An 18,824-nucleotide genomic window follows, 5' to 3' on the forward strand; every position below is an offset into this window, starting at 1 on the left:
GAATGATACAGGCACATGCCGTGGGCTTAAAAGCTGTGCCCAAAACACATTATACGGGTGAGTGTGATGTCACGGAAATGTTATTGACGTAAATTGTTGCCTTAGAACCCACCAGTCAATGGAAACAATTATGTCACAGTGGTGAACTTCATGACCAAATTGTTTTAAATTCAGGACAGTAATACTGGTCATATCACACAAATTAAAGATTGTCATATATCGAGCCGAACATGTTTATGTCCATCATACAATGAACCATAGTGCCAGAAGAGCTTATTTTGACATACAAATAAAAAAAGAAAAGATTGCTAGATACTAGCAGGCTATATGTTTCAACATTATAGGCCTCACACGTCACTCTCACAGTTCAGAACCACTGGAATGGACAGCAGCAATTAACTAATCTGACCACCAAAGACAACAATCTTAACCTGAATGCACAAGGCAAATGTAACGCAGACATGGCAGTCTACATCCTTTAATATTTTGTTTTAAACAGACACTGCACCCTAACGTTAGAACTATACTGTAAAACAGACACAAGAAGGACATGATTGCCAGATCAATACTTCATAGCCTCAGACTAACCAGAAACAATGACCTAGTATATATGACCTATTATCAATAACACAGCTTTTTAATAAATATATTAACTTACCTTTCCTTGAACACAAAATCATGCATCTCGTCTTGCGAATGAACAACTCTGTCTCTTTGTTGTAAAAGTCGGCCGCTTGTTGAATTTTCGATAGCCTCTCTTTCTCGATTCCACTGAAATCAACTTATGGTCGCCGATGCTTACACTATATCTATTTTCCATTTTAGCACTTAATAACACATTAGCTACGTGAACTTGAACATGTTGATGTACGTTTTTCAACTTGAACGTGTTGGAAACAAAAATCTAGCCTATCAGATAGCGTGACTGAAGGAGCTACTGATTGGCTCACTCTTTATGGTAAGCATGCTTACCTTGGCCATTTGTAGCGGGCGTGAATCAGAGAAAGCATAACATAAAGTGCTTATACCTGAGGGTGGTGCCAACAGAATAAATGAATAACTGCCTGTGCTGCTCAACTGAGATGAACCATGACGAATTTGAACGAAAACAGTAGTTTATATTAACAATTATATTTAAATATTTCATAGTGTCATTTTTCTTTTCACCCTTCTGTTAGGTAAGCACTGCTTACCTTGCTTATATGGACGACACGTCCCTGGAATGATACAATGGATAAAGCATTAATTATACACCTAATTCATGCATTTGCACTTTTTGTTGCATTGGTTCTAAAAAAGCGTCCTACCTTCACTAGTAAGTGAAAAAGAGAGAAATAAATATGAAATTGCAAAACAGGTCCTTTGTTTCCAATTAAAATCACTTGAACACACATCACATCGTATTTAAGTACGAACTTCCCAGGAGGACTTGAAAGCACCATTATCCAACATGTTCTTCAAAACTGTCCTCTCACTCATACAGTTTTTAAAAGTCTGATTCATTTTGAATTGGTTCATTCAGGCGGTAAATAAACCAGGTAAATAGCTGTTCATTCTTGTTTTTTGATAAATTACAGTGTATTCTATGTTTTTTCATTTGTTTTTTTTTTTGGATTTTTCCCCTTTTTCTCCCAATTTGGAATGCCCAATTCCCAACGCACTCTAAGTCCTCGTGGTGGTGTAGTGATTCGCCTCAGTCCGGGTGGTGGAGGACGAATCCCAGTTGCCTCTGCGTCTGAGACAGTCAATCCGCGCATCTTATCATGTGGCTTGTTGAGCGCGTTGCCATGGAGACATAGCGTGTGTGGAGGCTTCATGCCATCCACTGTGGCAACCATGCTCAACTCACCACATACCCCACTGAGAACAAACCACATTATAGCGACCACGAGGAGGTTACCCCATGTGACTCTACCCTCCCTAGCAACCGGGCCAATTTGGTTGCTTAGGAGACCTGGCTGGAGTCACTCAGCACACCCTGGGATTCGAACTAGCGAACTCCAGGTGTGGTAGCTAGCGTATTTTACCACTGAGCTAACCAGGCCCCGCTCAGTTTTTATTATTGTAATTGAGATTAATTCATTCAAAAATCCTGAATGTTTTCATATGCGATCATATGTTCATCTGTTACATTTATAACAGATTATTTCATCTGTTACATTTAAAAAAATACATATATTGCCCCCTTTAAAAAAATGCTTTAATGTATTTTTTTTAGTTTTCAGTAGTTTTTAGTGTAATGATATACTTTTTCAACAAGTGGCTTGAATGTAGCATCTTGGTTATATCAGGGATGAGTTTCCAAGGTTGGAAGTTCGACTTTCAGTAATGTTCTATTGCATTTTTCCAAGGATGTTGGAAATTCTGACTTTTTAAGTCAAATGGAATGCATCACAAGCTCCGCTTTAATGTTAGCTGAGCCATTTGCAAAACATATGAAGCTCAGATTAAGCAGTTTATTCAATTTGCACCACAGATGCAATGTCCTCATGCCCAATGCTGCTTAAGGTAAATGGTTAATACTTTACAAGCCATTTAACTGCGTTTAGTCTCATTGTCACAGCTGTGCTGTTGCCTTTCTGTGCCCACGTGGACAAAAGGTGGTGCATAACTGACCTTTGACCTGCAGCTGGGTGGTGTGGGAGAGGTTCCCTTCTGGGTTTGACACGTGACACTTGTACATTCCTGATGTTTCCCTGGTAACCTTGCTTAATAACAAGGTTTCATTGAGTACCTGTTGAGGGAAATTAATGTTTAGGAGGTAAAAGAGATACTCAAGTGAACAGCCAAAAATTGCAGGAATTGATTGAATCGTGAAAAGTAGCCGTTGCATACCAAAGTTTTGCACTGATTAACTGTGCAAAATGAAACGAGGAACTAGGAACCATGTTCTTTTCTTTTCTTTTTATTTATTTATATAGCACAATTAAAACAACTTTTGTTGACCAATGTGCTTTACAATAAGAGCATCACATAAATGCTAACAAACACAATAAGACAAATACAAGAGCGTACATATGGCGTAAAAAGCATATATCATACAATATAATAAGTCATACATTATTATCAGCAAGAGAGAGAAAGTGCGTTCTTAACATGGATTTAAAAACAGAGAGTGATTTAGCTAATCTGATGAACAGATCCAAAGTTTAGGCCCTGCTATGGCAAAAGCTCTATCAGCCTTTTGTTTAAGTCTAGATCTGGGAATACAGAGCAAGTTCTGCTTTTCTGATCTCAGAGATCTAGATGGAGTGTATGTAATCAACATGTTCGAAAGATAAGAGGGAGCAAGATCATAGGAGCAAGATGTTAATAAAGTAAATAGATTTCATGTTGACTTTTAAAAGTTTCTTTTATCAGCGGTCAGTTAATTGACTTTCAACTAAAAAGCCTGTCTACCTGAATTGTATCATGTTTCTTATCTGTAGTTCCATCTTTTCTCCAGGTGATGATGGGTTTGGGGTTTCCATGAGCTTCACAGTGAAGTGTGAGAGATTCACCCAACAGGACCTCCAGAAAGGCAGGTGGTGTCTTTATGAACACTGGAGGAACTACAAAAGAGATTGTAAAGATCAATGTGCGAAAAAAAATCTAAATTTTTATTTTACTATAACCAGCTGAATTTTTGTTATGGCTGACAACCAACATTATTAAAAATTATGTTTTGCCAGGAGAAAAGGTAATGGCAAAAATAAAGATAACGGTATTTGAACTTTGAATCTTGGCATAGAAAAAGCATTTACTGTTTGAATTGAAAACCAATAACCTTGGTATTATTTGCTAATTGTTTCTTTAATAACAGAATAATCAAACACCAATAGGGCTGTCACGATTATGAAATTTGGCTGACTATTAATTGTCAAACAAATAATTGTGATTATGACGATTAACTGTCCGTTTTACGGTTTTCACAATTATGACGATTATTGTCAAACGAAAATGTCATACTTCTTAAGTTGTATGTGTGCTTCATTGGAATCATATAATAAAATAGTGATATACGGTTTTCTTTAAGGCTTTAAAATCTTATGAATGACATAAAAATAATATTTAAAATATCAAAATATTTCCAAATACTTCCAAATGTTTTTGATTAACTTTAGTCTTGGCCTGTTTTACATTTACACTGTTGTTTGTGGAGCCCATGCCAACCTAAATAGTTATTATATTATATTACAGTGACAAGAAAAAGTATGTGAACCCTTTTGTAATTACCTGCATTTATGTGTAAATTTGTCTTAAAATCTGGTTTGATCTAAATTACAATAATGAATAAACATAATCTGTTTTAACTAATAACACACAAATTATTGTATTGTTCTTGTACATATTAAATACATCATTCAAACATTAACAGTGTAGGTTGCAAAAAGTTTTTGAACCCCTAGGCTAATGACGTCAACAAAAGCAGAGTCAGGAGTTGGCAAACCTGGCATCCTATTAATGAAAAGCACGCAAACATTTTGAGTTTGCTGTTCATAAGAAGCATCTGCTGATGTGGACCATGCCTCGCAAAGAGATCTCTGAAGATGTACGATCAAGAACTGTTGATTTGCACAAAGCTGGAAAGGGTTACAGTTATCTTGAAGAGCTGAGATATTCATCTGTCCACAGTTAGACAAACTGTCTATAAATGGAGATGACTTAGTACTGTGGCTACTCTCCCTAAAAGTGGCCGTCCAGCCAAGGTGACTCAAAGGGCACACCGCAGAATGCTCAATGAGGTAAAAAAGAACCCTAAAATGACAGCTTAAGATTGAAGGAATCATTTGAACTGGTTAACATCTCTGTTCATGAGTCTACTATATGGAAAACATTAAACAGCCATGGTGTCCATAGCAGGACACCATGAAGGAAGCAGCTGCTTTCCAACAAAAACATTGCTGCACGCTGAAGTTTTCCAAAGACCACCTTGACACTCCAAAAAGCTTCTGGGAAAATGTTTTGTGGACTGATGAAACTAAGATTGAATTGTTTGGGAAGAACACACAGCACTTCGTATGGCACCGTATACCAATCATTGTCGTTAAGTAAAAAGAGCACTGTATAACAACATGAAAACATCATCACAATGGTGAAGTACGGTGGTGGGAACATCATGATTTGGGGCTGCTTTGCTGCTTCGGGGCCTGGACCGAATGGGAAAAATCATACAATGAACCAATACAATGTAGGGAAAAATCAATTCCAAAGATTATCAAGATATCCTACAGGATTATGTCAGGGTGGCTGTGTGCCAGTTGATGCTCAGTAGAAGTTGGGTGATGCAGCAGGACAATGACCCAAAACATCGAAGTGAATCAACTACAGAATGGCTTCAAAAAAAAGAAAATCCACCTTTTGGAGTGACCCAGTCAGAGCCCAGATCTTAACCCAATAGAGATGATGTGGAATGACCTAAAGAGAGCCGTTCACACCAGACATCCTAAGAATATGGCTGAAGCAGTTCTGTATGTAGGAATGGTCCAAAATTAACGTTGTGCGGGTCTAATCCGCAGCTACTTGAAACGTTTGGTTGAGGTTACTGCTGCCAAAAGGAGGCTCAACCAGTTATTAAATCCTAGGGTTCACATACTTTTTCCACAGTACTGTGAATGTTTAATGGGATGTATTCAATAAAAACATGAAAGATTATAATTGTTTGTGTGTTGTTAGCTTCAGCACATTGTGTTTGTCTATATTTGTGACAGATGAAGATGAGATCACATTTTATGAGCAATTAATGCACATTGTGGTATGCACAAATAATTGACATTGTATATTATATTATATTATAATATTACAACACATTAAATTACATTGGCTATATTATATTAAGTAATAGTAAAATATTTCTGTCCTAAATTCGTAACTTTCATACGTTATTTTATGTCTCTCATATTAAACCCACGAGCCTTTATTTCTCATGAAGGGAAACCTTTGAGATTCTGTCGAAAATGTGTTTCTTTATTCTTTAAAGTGCACAATAATCAATAACACAATCAGACGATTATTTAATAATGGCGACAGGCCTAAATACCAAAAAAGCTAATATTGATTGATACCTATATGGTCACCAATATATTATACTGTTATTAAAAAAAATAAAGACTAACAAAACACACACAGGGCCTTATTATCAGGTGCACAAATTCACAGTTTTATTGCTTTCTTATTACTATCATGATCAGTACTATCTATATAGTTTCCAATGTCTAAGTAAAAAAAAAAAAGGCTTCTGGTTAGTAAATGTACACCTGTATACGTGTTCTATAATTAATATAATGATAAGATTAATGATGTATGCCTTGGTTCAATACTTATGATTTAAAAACAAAAATGACATTTTCATAATATAAATGGTAATTGCATTGGTCACTAATATACTGTATACAGTATTGTTCATTCCTACTCAATTAGATATGAGTGGCAAATAGCTGAAATCATTGCTTTACGTTTTCTAAAACATGTGTTGTTTATTGGCTCTCTCAAAGTGTAACATATCTAATTAAGCGCTCAATGACCTCAGTGAAGCATAACTAAAGAACAAACGCTGCTATTGACCCTCTAAACACACTAGAACAAAGAAAAAATGTATTTTCCCAGAACCCTGTTTACACAAAGACAAGTTGTCCAGCACACTCATTACCGCATATATAATGATCGTTTACAAAACGCTGTAAACTAACACTGTGCATACTGTACATTTACGTAGAAGCGCTTTGGGTATGAAAAAAAGGCCATTTCAAATAAAATGTATAATTATACTTGCATAACTTGAAGTAGCTCAAACATAAAGTAGTTCTGATTTGTTTAAATCAGTTTGGTTGATATATTGGTCTATCACTATTGATTAGTGTGTTTGCAAGTTGATTGTAAATTTCTGGTCTTGGTAAGTGAAATACAGTTTAAGAGCAAGCCATCATCGGTGTCTGATTCGCAGATACAAACACACTAATATAACAGGATTATGCAGTTCTCTCTCAATTACTGCAACAAATCTTTTTATTTGAGCAACAGAGGCTCACAAGTTTAACCTCTGCTTTAATCAGAGGTTTGATAACTTATTATAGGAATAAGGTACTTTATTAATTCAATTGCACAGACTTAAAGCACAAGGGTACGTTGATAATTGTATATATCTTATAAACAAATGCATATCTGATTTCTACTAAACCTTAGTGATAGCGATACCTCAAAAAGGTTTTGTGTATGAATCCAGTCTTATGAAACAGAGCAAATCCATTTCATTTCTTTGTTTTACCTGAGATGGAAAGGAAATTCCAGGTGCCATTCTGGAACTCATCTGTGGTTCTGTCCAGCAGGAGAATCCGGCACTCAAACCAGCCCTCATCCTCCAGCGTCAGTTTATCAACCAGAAGAGATGCTCCACGACTCAAAGACACACGACCTACAGTAACAGAAAATTATAGAGAGAGACACACAGAAAGAGTCCAGCGTTATTCATTAGTATTTCTGCAAAATAGTTGATACTTGTCTGTAATTAAGACTGTGAATGCCAACAAAACAACTGGAGCCTCGACACAAAAACATACTCAGTAGATTTCATTAGAAATATATTATGCTTGAAATAGCTACTGTTTATAATTCAAAATCCACATGTATACCTACAGTAGAACAACCGGTGGAAACTACCACATCCAAAGCATTTTTTTCAGCCTTGTAACTTCACAATTTGTTGAGGAATTGAATACATTAATACTGAATTTGGATGAGTAAGGTGTTCTGGGTGGTTGCTAGGTGTTTGTTTGCAGGCCAAAAGTAAAAAAAAAATCCCACTGTTAAGTCTTTAAAATATTCTGGTCTCTAGATATGACTTGAAACCCTCCTTCGATGTAGGTCTAAAGGATTTGTTTGACCATTTTATTGTCTGCCATGCGGAAATCATAACTTTGACTGCTTAGCCCATTGCACCAACAGTGTGGGACAAGTCATGCGCAAAAGCTTAATATTTCTAATTCGATCAAACACTAAGTATGAGCAATAGAGCGCAAGAGTCTGGTTCCGAAAGTAAAATCCCATTGACTGATTATTAATGATAATTTATTAATATGTATTACATGGAGGCCTGGAATACTTGATTATGATTGGTCAATGGCACCATCTATTGGTCTGTTATTGCTCTGTAACCACCGCTGCTCCACCAATCAGACCGCTCATCCAGGTCCTTGCGAACAGTCTCTCCTGCTTCTTTGATCGCTGTGCGATCTCTTCAAGTAAGGTATAAAATATGTTCAACTCCTATCAAAGTGTCATGTCCATTTATTTGGCAAGTAGTCTTGTAATAGGCTGAATAATGAGGAGTTAAACGGGCATTTTCATAAAAAGAAACCACAGAAGGTTGACTTCAGCTGTTCAGCGATTTCTCTCTTCTCAGATGACAATGTCAACGCAAATCAATATTTTATGTCCATGTACTTATTTATTTGGTTAGTAGCTGAGTAATAAGTGGGATAATGTACATTCAGCCCATTGCTATCGCAAAATAAACCCCTTCATGGTGATACAAGACCCCTTTTGCTTCACGTCTGTTGAGGTTTATTGTGCGGTGGTATATGCTTATGTTGAAGCCATCAGTTTGGCATTTTTTAATTGAGGAAATCCTGGTGAAGAACTACACAGCCCATGATCCTGAAGCGAAAAGATCCACCAATCAGAGAGTTGCGGTGAACATACTGTGGCAAAAGAGCTCTGCAGCGAGTGCACACTCCCATGACGTACTGTGAATGATGCAATCGAGTCTCCCTACACTCTCAAACTGATTATATATTTGTTTATACCTGAATATATTAATATATTTTTTTTTTTTCTCCCATTTTCTCCCCAATTTGGAATGCCCAATTCCCAATGCGCTCTAAGTCGTGGTGGTGGCGTAGTGACTCGCCGCAATCCGGGTGGCGGAGGACGAATCTCAGTTGCCTCCGCGTCTGAGACCGTCAATCCGCACATCTTATCACGTGGCTTGTTGAGCGCGTGGAGGCTTCATGCTATTTCCCGCGGCATCCATGCACACTCACCACGCGCCCCACCAAGAGCAAGAACTACACATTATAGCGACCACTAGGAGGTTACCCCATGTGACTCTACCCTCCCTAGCAACCGGGCCAATTTGGTTGCTTAGGAGACCTGGCTGGAGTCACTCAGCACACCCTGGATTCGAACTCGCTACTCCAGGGGTGGTAGTCAGCGTCAATACTCACTGAGCTATCCAGACCCCCTATTAATATTTTTTAATTAAATTAAAATGTATTGTTTCTATAATTATTATAAACAACTTCAAATCAATAGTTTTACATTTTTCCATCATTTTTAATTCGATTATCGTAATGCTTCATGGGATTGTAGTTCATTCCCTCATTAAAGACGTTAAGTACACACACATTTTTGTGTTCCTTGACACTGTTGCTTTTAGCCTGCTCACTGGGGGTCTAAATACAAATACCTGTATTATTTACTTATTTATTTAAAGGCACAATCTACAATCATGTTTTTTATTAAACTGCACTATTATGACTAAGACATTACATATATTACAGCTTCATTTTCTGTTAAAGCATGATTTTCTGTAAAACTGCTTTGAACTGATGTGTGTTGTGAAAAGCACTATACAAATAAAAAATCTTGATACCGTACGTTACGTCTTGTACCTTTATCTTTTTGTCTGATTTTCAAATGCTTTTTTGCTTCAAATCAAAGCTTATAATGTTGTGATTCACCCCGGAGCTGATTGGTTTGGTTCATAGCTTAGAACTCTTAAACCGTTAAGCTCAGATGAGCGGCCTACGAGAATACAAAATAATTTCCTAAATATTTATAACTACAGTCTTGATCAACAGAAAATAGTTATCGTATTAAAGCTTAGAAACTCTACTTTCCAATGCATGCAAGCATTATGACCAAAACTGAACAGGTGCTTTGAAATGTGCAAACAAATCAGAAGTGTTCCGTTTTGATAATTTATAAAAAAAAATTGCACTGTACATATTATTGCAATCAGTAAAAACATTAAACTCATTAAATAGACATGTGTCAAGAGTATAATACAACCAGCCTAATTGTTATTCACACAGACAAAAATATTGCGAGTAATAGCTAAGTATAAGTCTTTTACATTTATGTTTCTTGTGAACAGGTGTTGCTTAATTGCTTATAACTTCAGGAAAAATAAACAGAACAAAAAATATCAGGAGGTGATTATCTTTCAAATGAGACCATACACAAGGTAATCAGCTGTACAGATCATTAGATAATCCACACGAAGCACAATGTTACATATGGCCACCAGGAGATGGTGCCAGGTTAATGAAACAGACTCAATGATGCAGACTCATTAGCCATGTTTCCACTATTAGGCCAAATGAGGGCGTGCTAGTGCTTGCCAGGGCCAGTTGCATTCCCACTGTACCTTCTTGGGGCTTTCTCTGAGCCAACGGCCAATGGCCTTTGGCCCGGAGTTTCGCATAACTTGCCAGGTTATGTATCCAATGCACAATGTTACAGGTTCGGGAAAATTTCAAAAATTGCGGGGACAGTACAAATCAGAAAAAAAGTACATTTTTGGCTCAAGTATTCTGGTGATTTTTCAGCAGTTTTTTAGGCTGAAAGTCTCAGAATTTATCATAACATATATCATTAAAAAATTTGAAAAGTTTTCTTTACGATAATACCAAACACTTGACCCTCCTTGTTTTTGTTTTGTTTTTTGTCAAGTTATAAGCCTTTAATTTTGTGTATGCCACTGAAACAGGCACTGGTCTTGAACTGCGGTCTTCCGAGTTCAAAGTCCAACACTTTATCAGGTGAGCTACCGCGGAAGCGGTGGAAAACGTGTGTTAATATATGCGAGTCTGTAATACAAGCGTTAAAAGTCGTGATTTGTGTGAAAGTGAATAAAACGCACAGTTGTTTTAGCATCTCTAGTGTAAATTTCACTGTGACGAAACTTAGAATTGTAAAAGTCAGTTTGCAAAAATGTGTTATGGTAACATTCATTCTATGCGATTAGGTTGCCGATTTTTGCTTAGGAAGAGTCTATATTATTTTTTGTAGTAATCAACATTTTGCTACAAATGTTGTCGATTGAGCTTAACTTTTATTGAACCCAGAACATTCGTTTAAGTCTCATGAAAGAGCAATATAACAATTAATCAAACAGAATTCACAGTCTGGCTGGGTTACTTTCCAATCCCACATATTATAAACAACTTTACTATGACTAAAAATTAGTTATAGTATTGGGAGTGGTGGTGGCGTAGTGGACTAAAGCACTGAACTGGTAATCAGAAGGTTGCTGGTTCAATCCCCACAGCCACCACCATTGTGTCCTTGAGCAAGGCACTTAACTCCAGGTTGCTCCAGGGGGATTGTCCCTGTAATAAGGGCACTGTAAGTTGCTTTGGATAAAAGCGTCTGCCAAATGCATAAATGTAAATTAAACCAGACCTTGATTTTGAGTTGCTGACATGTTTGAGATTTCAAATAGATAATTATTGACTGATCTACTCCTTTAGAACTGTCCTTTTCTAAGAGGAGCAGCCCAGAGTATGGTCATTCAAAGGGAGGGTCTGTGTTTATGCCATCATTAAAGGGCTCCTCTAATCTGGGGACAGAGGGGGAGGGAGGTTATTAAAGCAGGAGAGAGAAGCTAAAGAAAGGGCGTATCTATAATGCAAGTGTGGTGTATCTTCCACATATTTATGCTTCCTGACTCTTCCCAGAGCTCATGTTCAAAACAAGAGTGGAAATTACTGCATTAGGGATTTCATGAAATTTAGTTGCCCTCATGATGTTTCTCATATTCAATCTTGGCACATCATGATCAGTTGTGAGACATGCGAGAAGCCAATGGTGTTTGGCATCATGTCAAACCTTTAAATATGCAAAGGTGCGAATGAGTTTTGAGAGCTGCGGCAGAGGGGAAGATAATGGCGGAGTCTTGAAATATGATCGTGCACGAGATGGAACAATTAAGTATACTGTACCTGAGCCTTAACACTCAAATAGACTACTTTTATAGTACAACCCCAATTCCGAAAATGTTGGGACAGCATGCAAAATGCTAATAAAAACAAAAAGGAGTGATTTGTAAATTATATACACCCTTTGCTATATTGAAAGCACTACAACTAAATATTATATGATGTTTGTTCTGATGTGAATTTTTTAAATTTTTTTTATGTACAGTAATTACAAATCAAATGATTGCAACACGCTCCAAAAAAGTTGGGACAGTCGAGTGTTTACCACTGTGAAACATCACCATTTCTTCTAATAACACAAAGTTTGTTAAGTTTAGAAAGGTCTTCAGCTGCACAATTGTACGGGGTCTTCATTGCCACATGGTGTGCTTCATAATGCGCCACACATTGTAAATTGGAGACAGGTCAGGACTGCAGGCAGGCCAATCTAGCACCCGCATTCTCTGCTTACACAGCCATGCACTTGAAATCCGGGTAGTATATGGTTTGAAGTTGCCCTGCTGGAAAATGCAGGGACGTCCCTGGAAAAGACAGTGCTGGCTGGCAGTATATGTTGCTCCTAAATTTTTACATATCTGTCTGCATTCATGGTGTTCTCACAGATGTGCGAGTTACCCACTGACACACCCCTGGCCCATACAGACACTGGATTTTGGACCTGATGCTGATAACAGCTTGGGTGGCCCTTTTCCTTTTTGGCCTGGATAACACGAGGGCTTTGTTTTTTGGTCTGAAGAGTCCACATTTCAAAAAGTTTTTGAAAAACACGGTTCCACTGTTCTACTTTCCATCTAAGATGAGACCGAGCCCAGAGAAGTCGGCAGCGCTTCTGGACAGTGTTGATGTATGGCTTCTGCTTTGCATAGTAAAGTCTTATCTTGCATCTGTGGATGCCCAAAATCCTTCCAATTTGTCTTTGGGGAACATTGTTCTCAAAGTGCTGGATTATTTGCTGAAGCATCTGTTGGCAAATTGACAAGTCTCGAATGATCCTAGCTCTTGAAGGACTAGGCTGTTTTTGGAGGCTCCTTATATACTATGACACAATTACCTCACCTGTTTAACATCTCCTGTTTCATATCGCCTTGTTATTTCAACTTGTCAAATTGTTATTAGTCTTAAATTGCCCGTCTCATCTTTTTTGGAGTGTGATGCAATCATCTGATTTGAAATGACTGTACATTTAAAAAAAAAAAAATGAAATTCACAAGGAAAAACATTATATAATGTGTAGTTGTAGTGCTTTCAATATAGCAAAGGGTGAATATAATTATTTATCACACCTTATATATCTCTCCTTTTTGTTTTTATTAGCATTTTCATACTGTCCCAACTTTTTTGGAATTGGGGTTGTATTTTAATGGAGGTTTTTTTAACCCTACTATAGCGTTCAGTATCTGCATACACCTTTTGCATTCGCGGGTCAATCTTGACCCGGTGGAATTTGGGTTATGGCTCAAAAGGTTGTGAGTTTGAATCCAGCAAAATTCAGTTTTAAAAACTGTGCTTCTGTTGAGCTCTGAGTCTTCCCGTTGTGCTCAGTACTATGTCGGCTGGACTACATTGTATAATTCCTGCTTGAATTCAAATCCACTTGGCTGTGACAAAATTTTCTCAGCAATCATTTTGCACTCTTTACTTGGACAGTCTCTTTGGCATTGCTAAAATGTGTCAGCTGAATGACCCAGTGGTTAAATGACCCAGCATTGGAATGATGTTCAAAAGGTTGTGAGTTTGAGTCCAGCAAAAAATGTTTTAAAATGTTTCACTACTGTTGACCTCTGAGTCTTCAATTTGTACTTACATCTACGGGTGGGTGATATGACCAAAATCTTATATCATGATACGAGTAATTTTATATCATGATAACAATATATATCACTATATAATAAAAGTTTTCTTTGAAAATCAATAAAAATTGGTTTATATATTAAATAACCCTATTATAATGCCTATTTTTGGAACTCCAATCAATTCATTAAATACTTTATAAATTAAAACTACTTCCTCTTTATTTGGAACAAGACAAACAATGTCAAAGTAAATAAATAAATAAATAAATAAATAAATAAATCAACCTTACCAAAATGCTAAATATAACAGTATGCCACATTTCAGTTTAAAATATTGTTGATCAATATTATCATTATTATTATTATTATTATAAACTTTGCTCAAGAAACTTAAGATCTTCTTAAAGCAATGCGACAAAAAATATAAAACACAAGTAAAAAAATATCCAATGAAAAAAATATCAAATAAATATCACTTCTTGCAAAATAAATAAATAAATAGTTTATAACTCATTCATAACCCAATGGTTTTTATCTAAAACTATATTGTATGTAATTAATAGGTTCTTAACTGTTCATACATGTAAAAAGATGAATATTTTTGGCATGTTAACTGACAAATATAAACGTCAATATTTAATATGCATGTGTGATACATGTATCAAATACTAGTGTGATGCATGTGAAAACATTTTTTTTATCAAAATTTCTGTGAAATTGTATCTTAATATAACGAACTAATGAATTTCATATTACTCATAACTGCTTAATACAATTTGGTGGTCAAAAGTTATGAAACCAACATATTCTTTTTCAACTAAACTTCTTTTTCAACTAAACAACATAAAAAAACATTAATACTTCTTTACTATGTTTTTAAGCTAAATCTATTCTATTTACGTGCATGAACTGTTGAATGTTAGTGTGTGAGTATACTGTAAGCTGGTTCAACATCAGATGGCTGCAGAGTAAAATGTGGACAATTTCCTCTTTCAAGCCCTATTTAGACTAATGTGTGCATGAACTTTAGTACTCGCCACACCCCCTTTAGACAGCAGCACCTTTGATTTAGTTTATTTGTTATGTTTATTACGTCTGTCATGTCTGTTTTGTACAGGAATTTGTGTGTGTCTGTGTGTGACTGTATGTGTACATGTGTGTTCATGATTGTAAAAAACATGTCCCAGTAAGAGACAAAAAGTGTCTGAGAGAGTATGGGAAAGTGTTTAAATTCATAGACGTACAAAAAAAAAAAAAAAAAATCGACATAGTATAATGTGTAAAGCCACAATTGATGACTGGGTCAAAATTGACCCGTGAACGCAACTGTATTAAAAAAATCTGAAAAAATAAATAAATAAATAAATAAATGTATTATGTGTATATTGATAGTCTTGAAAAAGTCTCAAAGTTTGGTTTCCGTACTAAAAACTGTGGTATTTAAAAATGATTATCTACCTCTCCCGGGTCAAAGGTCACTATGCATAGTATGAAAAAATTGGAAATTTTTCGAAACATCTTCTTTTGTGTTCACCGAAGAAAGAAAACTCGTATGGGTTTGGAACAACATGAGGGTGAATAAATGATGACAGAATTTTAATTTCAGGGTAAAATAACCATTTAATTCTTATGGGGGAAAAACCCCCATCAGTTGCTTTATGGCAAAGACACATCAAATGGACTTGCACACACTTAATTAAACAAAACACGTTTATATGCACACACACACACTGATTGTGTGAATATTAACGCTCACCGCACATGATGTGCAAACCGGGGGGAAAAAGCCACCCGCTATTAGACACTTAACCCTTTCCCGCCACAGACCGTCCGTCCATCAATGGGAACAGAATGAAGTGTGCGCCCCCTCCCCACATAATTCTCTCAGGTTGCTATAGTGATGAAACCATGGGGTGGGAGTTTACATTTGAATTCAGTCGTAGTAGAAACCCGATGGGCCAAAAACACAGGGAAGAAGGGGAAACGTTTGTGCCAATGATTTTGAAAAATTACACGTAGGGACGGTAAAAGTGTTTTGATTTAAGTGTACAAAACAGTTGAGTGATAGACTGAATTACAGCAAGAGAGAGAGAGAGAGAGAGAGAGAGTCGTGTGTTTATATTTGAAAACACAATAGATCTGACTGTGATTGACAGATGCGGGTTTGTTTGGGTTTAAATGTAGAATTGTGTTGCTTTGTAGCGGCGGGTCTTTAAAAAAACATATATACTGAAGATTGCAGTAGTAATGTTATCTAGCTGCCTAATATGCAGTACGTAAGGTTTTTATAAATTGCTAGGGTGATTATGTGATTTCTGTGATTAATTATAAACAAATCTGTAATGTTACATACCATATGCCATTGTTTACTAGAAAAAGTGTGTTTATGAAGTTATAGGTTTAAGAGGGCGGTGAAAATGTTTGAAGGAAAGGTAAAAATCTAAACTACTGGCTCGAGGAGGCAAGCAGATTTAATCCACGTTGAGTCCTGTGGAAGAAATTTCCTATTTTGTTATTTCGAGGAATACTTGAGATCTCAGCAGGAATGGGGCATATTGTTCCCACAGTGCAATTTATTGATAAACAAAAACTGGATTACTGTTGCAAGTGCATTGCATGAATTCCAAAACAGGGTTAGGAAGGCCCTTCTGTATCAATGACGGCCCTTCAACAGCCAATAAGCACTGAATGACCTTTGACCTTTTCCGACCCCATAATATTCCTCCAGACACGTCCATCATTCAGCACGGGTCAATACTGACATGATGGCCGGTCACCAGGACACAAGCGACCAATCAGAGTTTGAAAATCCCAGACATACAGAGACAAAGAGATTCAGCTTTCGCTCGTTCCCGAGCGAGTTCCAGTTTCTCGCGGTTTTCCTCCTCCTGTCCTAGAAGGCTTTTATGTTTTTATTTCTCTCCAAGTACAGCCAGTCATTTGACCTCTTCTATGTTATTGGCTCTCTGCTGATCAATCTTTCTTCTGAAATCCTGTCTTGCCCTGTATTTTTCCATCCAAACTATTTACAGTATTAGCTTTCATCTATTCTTGTGTTTGTCTATTTCACATTTCATTCTATTCCATTGTTTCTTTCCTCTGTTGAAATTTATTCTAAAATGAATAGGACCAGCTTTATAATCTGAAATGAATGACTTTGTATTGTAGAACAAAATATTAAACCAGCTGTAATTTATTTCAAAGGAATATATAGCACAAACACTTTTCAAGCAAAAGAAAGAAATTTGGCTTACTGCTTTGTCAGATCTCATATTCAAATCTTTTCCCCACCACTCTCCAATCACATGATGTCTACCTCCATACCTTTACACCTATGTTGATGTTTTGAAAAGTCTGCTTGATGTTCAGTGGAGTGTAAGATGCAAGGCTTCTGACCGGCCGTCACAATTCCTGCCCAGCTCATATGAGCAACAGTCAGGTTCTGACCCTGTGGGTGGTAGAAGAGTCTGCCAAAAGATCTTCTACACATGGTGCTAGGATCCTGGCATCGGCTTTTCAAAACTCGCTGGCTCTAAACTCCCTGAAACTCTCCTCCACACTTCACTACAGGGTATTGTGTGCCATGTTTAGCTTCTTTTGATGACCGTCGGATGAGTCATTTTTCAACAACAACAGAGAATGTGCACTACAGCACTAAAAGTGGTGCCTCCAATGGGGGGCCACTGCCCCTTCTAAAACATTTTAGTTTTTGGCCACTCTACCGCCTCTCCAACCATCAAGATTGTATTTTTTTGTTTTTGTTTAACCCTTTAAGCTCTGAAGGTGTTTTTAAAGACTTCCTGTTTGAGTGGCATACCCAAAATTATAACCAGGAGGGTCAAGTGTTTGGTATCATTGTAAAGAAAACTTTTCAACATTTTTAATGATATAGATTATGATACATGCTGAGACTTTCAGCCTAAGAATCTAATAAAAAAAAATAAAAAAATAAATGTAGCAAAAAATGTACTTTTTTTCTTATTTGACATTATATATCTCTGGGCATAAATAAGGTGGCTCTGAAATAAACTGCTTTTGTTTTGTTCCCAATCATGTCAACTGTATCTGAGAAAATGTTTGTGATGATACGACAAAAGCCCTATTCGGACGGCAATTATTTTACAGGGGGACGTAAGGTAATTCCAGCATTTACAGTGGGTAGCTAGTGATTTTATTCCCATCCGAATCCAAAATGTCGGCGTTTATCTCCCACCTCCCGCGAGAAAATTCCCGGCCAATTTACCTTCTGTTTTTTGACAAACACCAAGGTTGTGTGGTACTTTAATTACCGTCCGATTCCACATCTCTGAGTTTATAATCCAAAAGCCATTTTGGAAATACTTTTTGACCACTGCTAAGTGCCGTACGTTTGCGCGTGTTAACAGCTCTGCTGGTAATGGACAGTTGTGAAAGTTGGAGGATTGTGTGACAGAAATTTTTGAAATAATTCAAAATAATAAAATTACATCGCTGCTCCACCACTGTGAGCTGGAACTCTTAAGTAGAAGGGAAAGAAAAACGAGAGTCAGATCACGTAAACTTTTGAAATGGTCCATTATTATGGCAGCAATGTAATACAATGGTAATCACATTTTAATGTAGAAATGTTTACTAAATACATTTATACATAGGGCTTTGCATGACCACTCGTTTATATGGGTTGAGTAGTCCCAGAAAAGTTGCCGGGTTAATGTCTATCTTATTTAAAAGGTTTAATTTCCACCTCCACTTTTTAAACACTGACAGATAATTCCAAATGATGTCATTTTGATAGATAAAACATAAGAAAGCCATTTTTATCATAGCTCCACAAATTTCATTTTAACTATCTTTACTGTCCTTGATATGTGCGGCTTCTATATCTCCTTGCGCGCACTTAGGAGAGAGCAAGAAGTGGCGCAACTGAGGTGATGCGGGTGATGAAACATGCATACCCCCATTGACAGATTTATTTGGCTGTGTTGATAAACAGTCTTGTCCCTACAGTTTCTTGATTCGTTTAATTGCTCTTCACAAGAATTTTGGCTTGCTCACTATGTGAAAATGTAAATGT

General features: G+C 36.8%; 1 protein-coding gene across 1 annotated transcript in view; it reads right to left on the minus strand.

Moving 5' to 3' along the window:
• igsf9b (immunoglobulin superfamily, member 9b) overlaps nt 1-18,824 on the minus strand; it is a 76,638-nt gene that overhangs the window by 15,691 nt on the left and 42,123 nt on the right. The window contains exons 4-6 of the mRNA XM_051654113.1: nt 7,244-7,390; nt 3,400-3,551; nt 2,617-2,734 (exon numbers count right to left, since the gene is read on the minus strand). Coding sequence (XP_051510073.1) covers nt 2,617-2,734; nt 3,400-3,551; nt 7,244-7,390 — 417 coding nt within the window. The remainder of the gene's footprint in view (nt 1-2,616; nt 2,735-3,399; nt 3,552-7,243; nt 7,391-18,824) is intronic.

This window comes from Myxocyprinus asiaticus, chromosome 24, assembly GCF_019703515.2.
Source record: "Myxocyprinus asiaticus isolate MX2 ecotype Aquarium Trade chromosome 24, UBuf_Myxa_2, whole genome shotgun sequence".
Lineage (NCBI taxonomy): Eukaryota > Metazoa > Chordata > Actinopteri > Cypriniformes > Catostomidae > Myxocyprinus > Myxocyprinus asiaticus.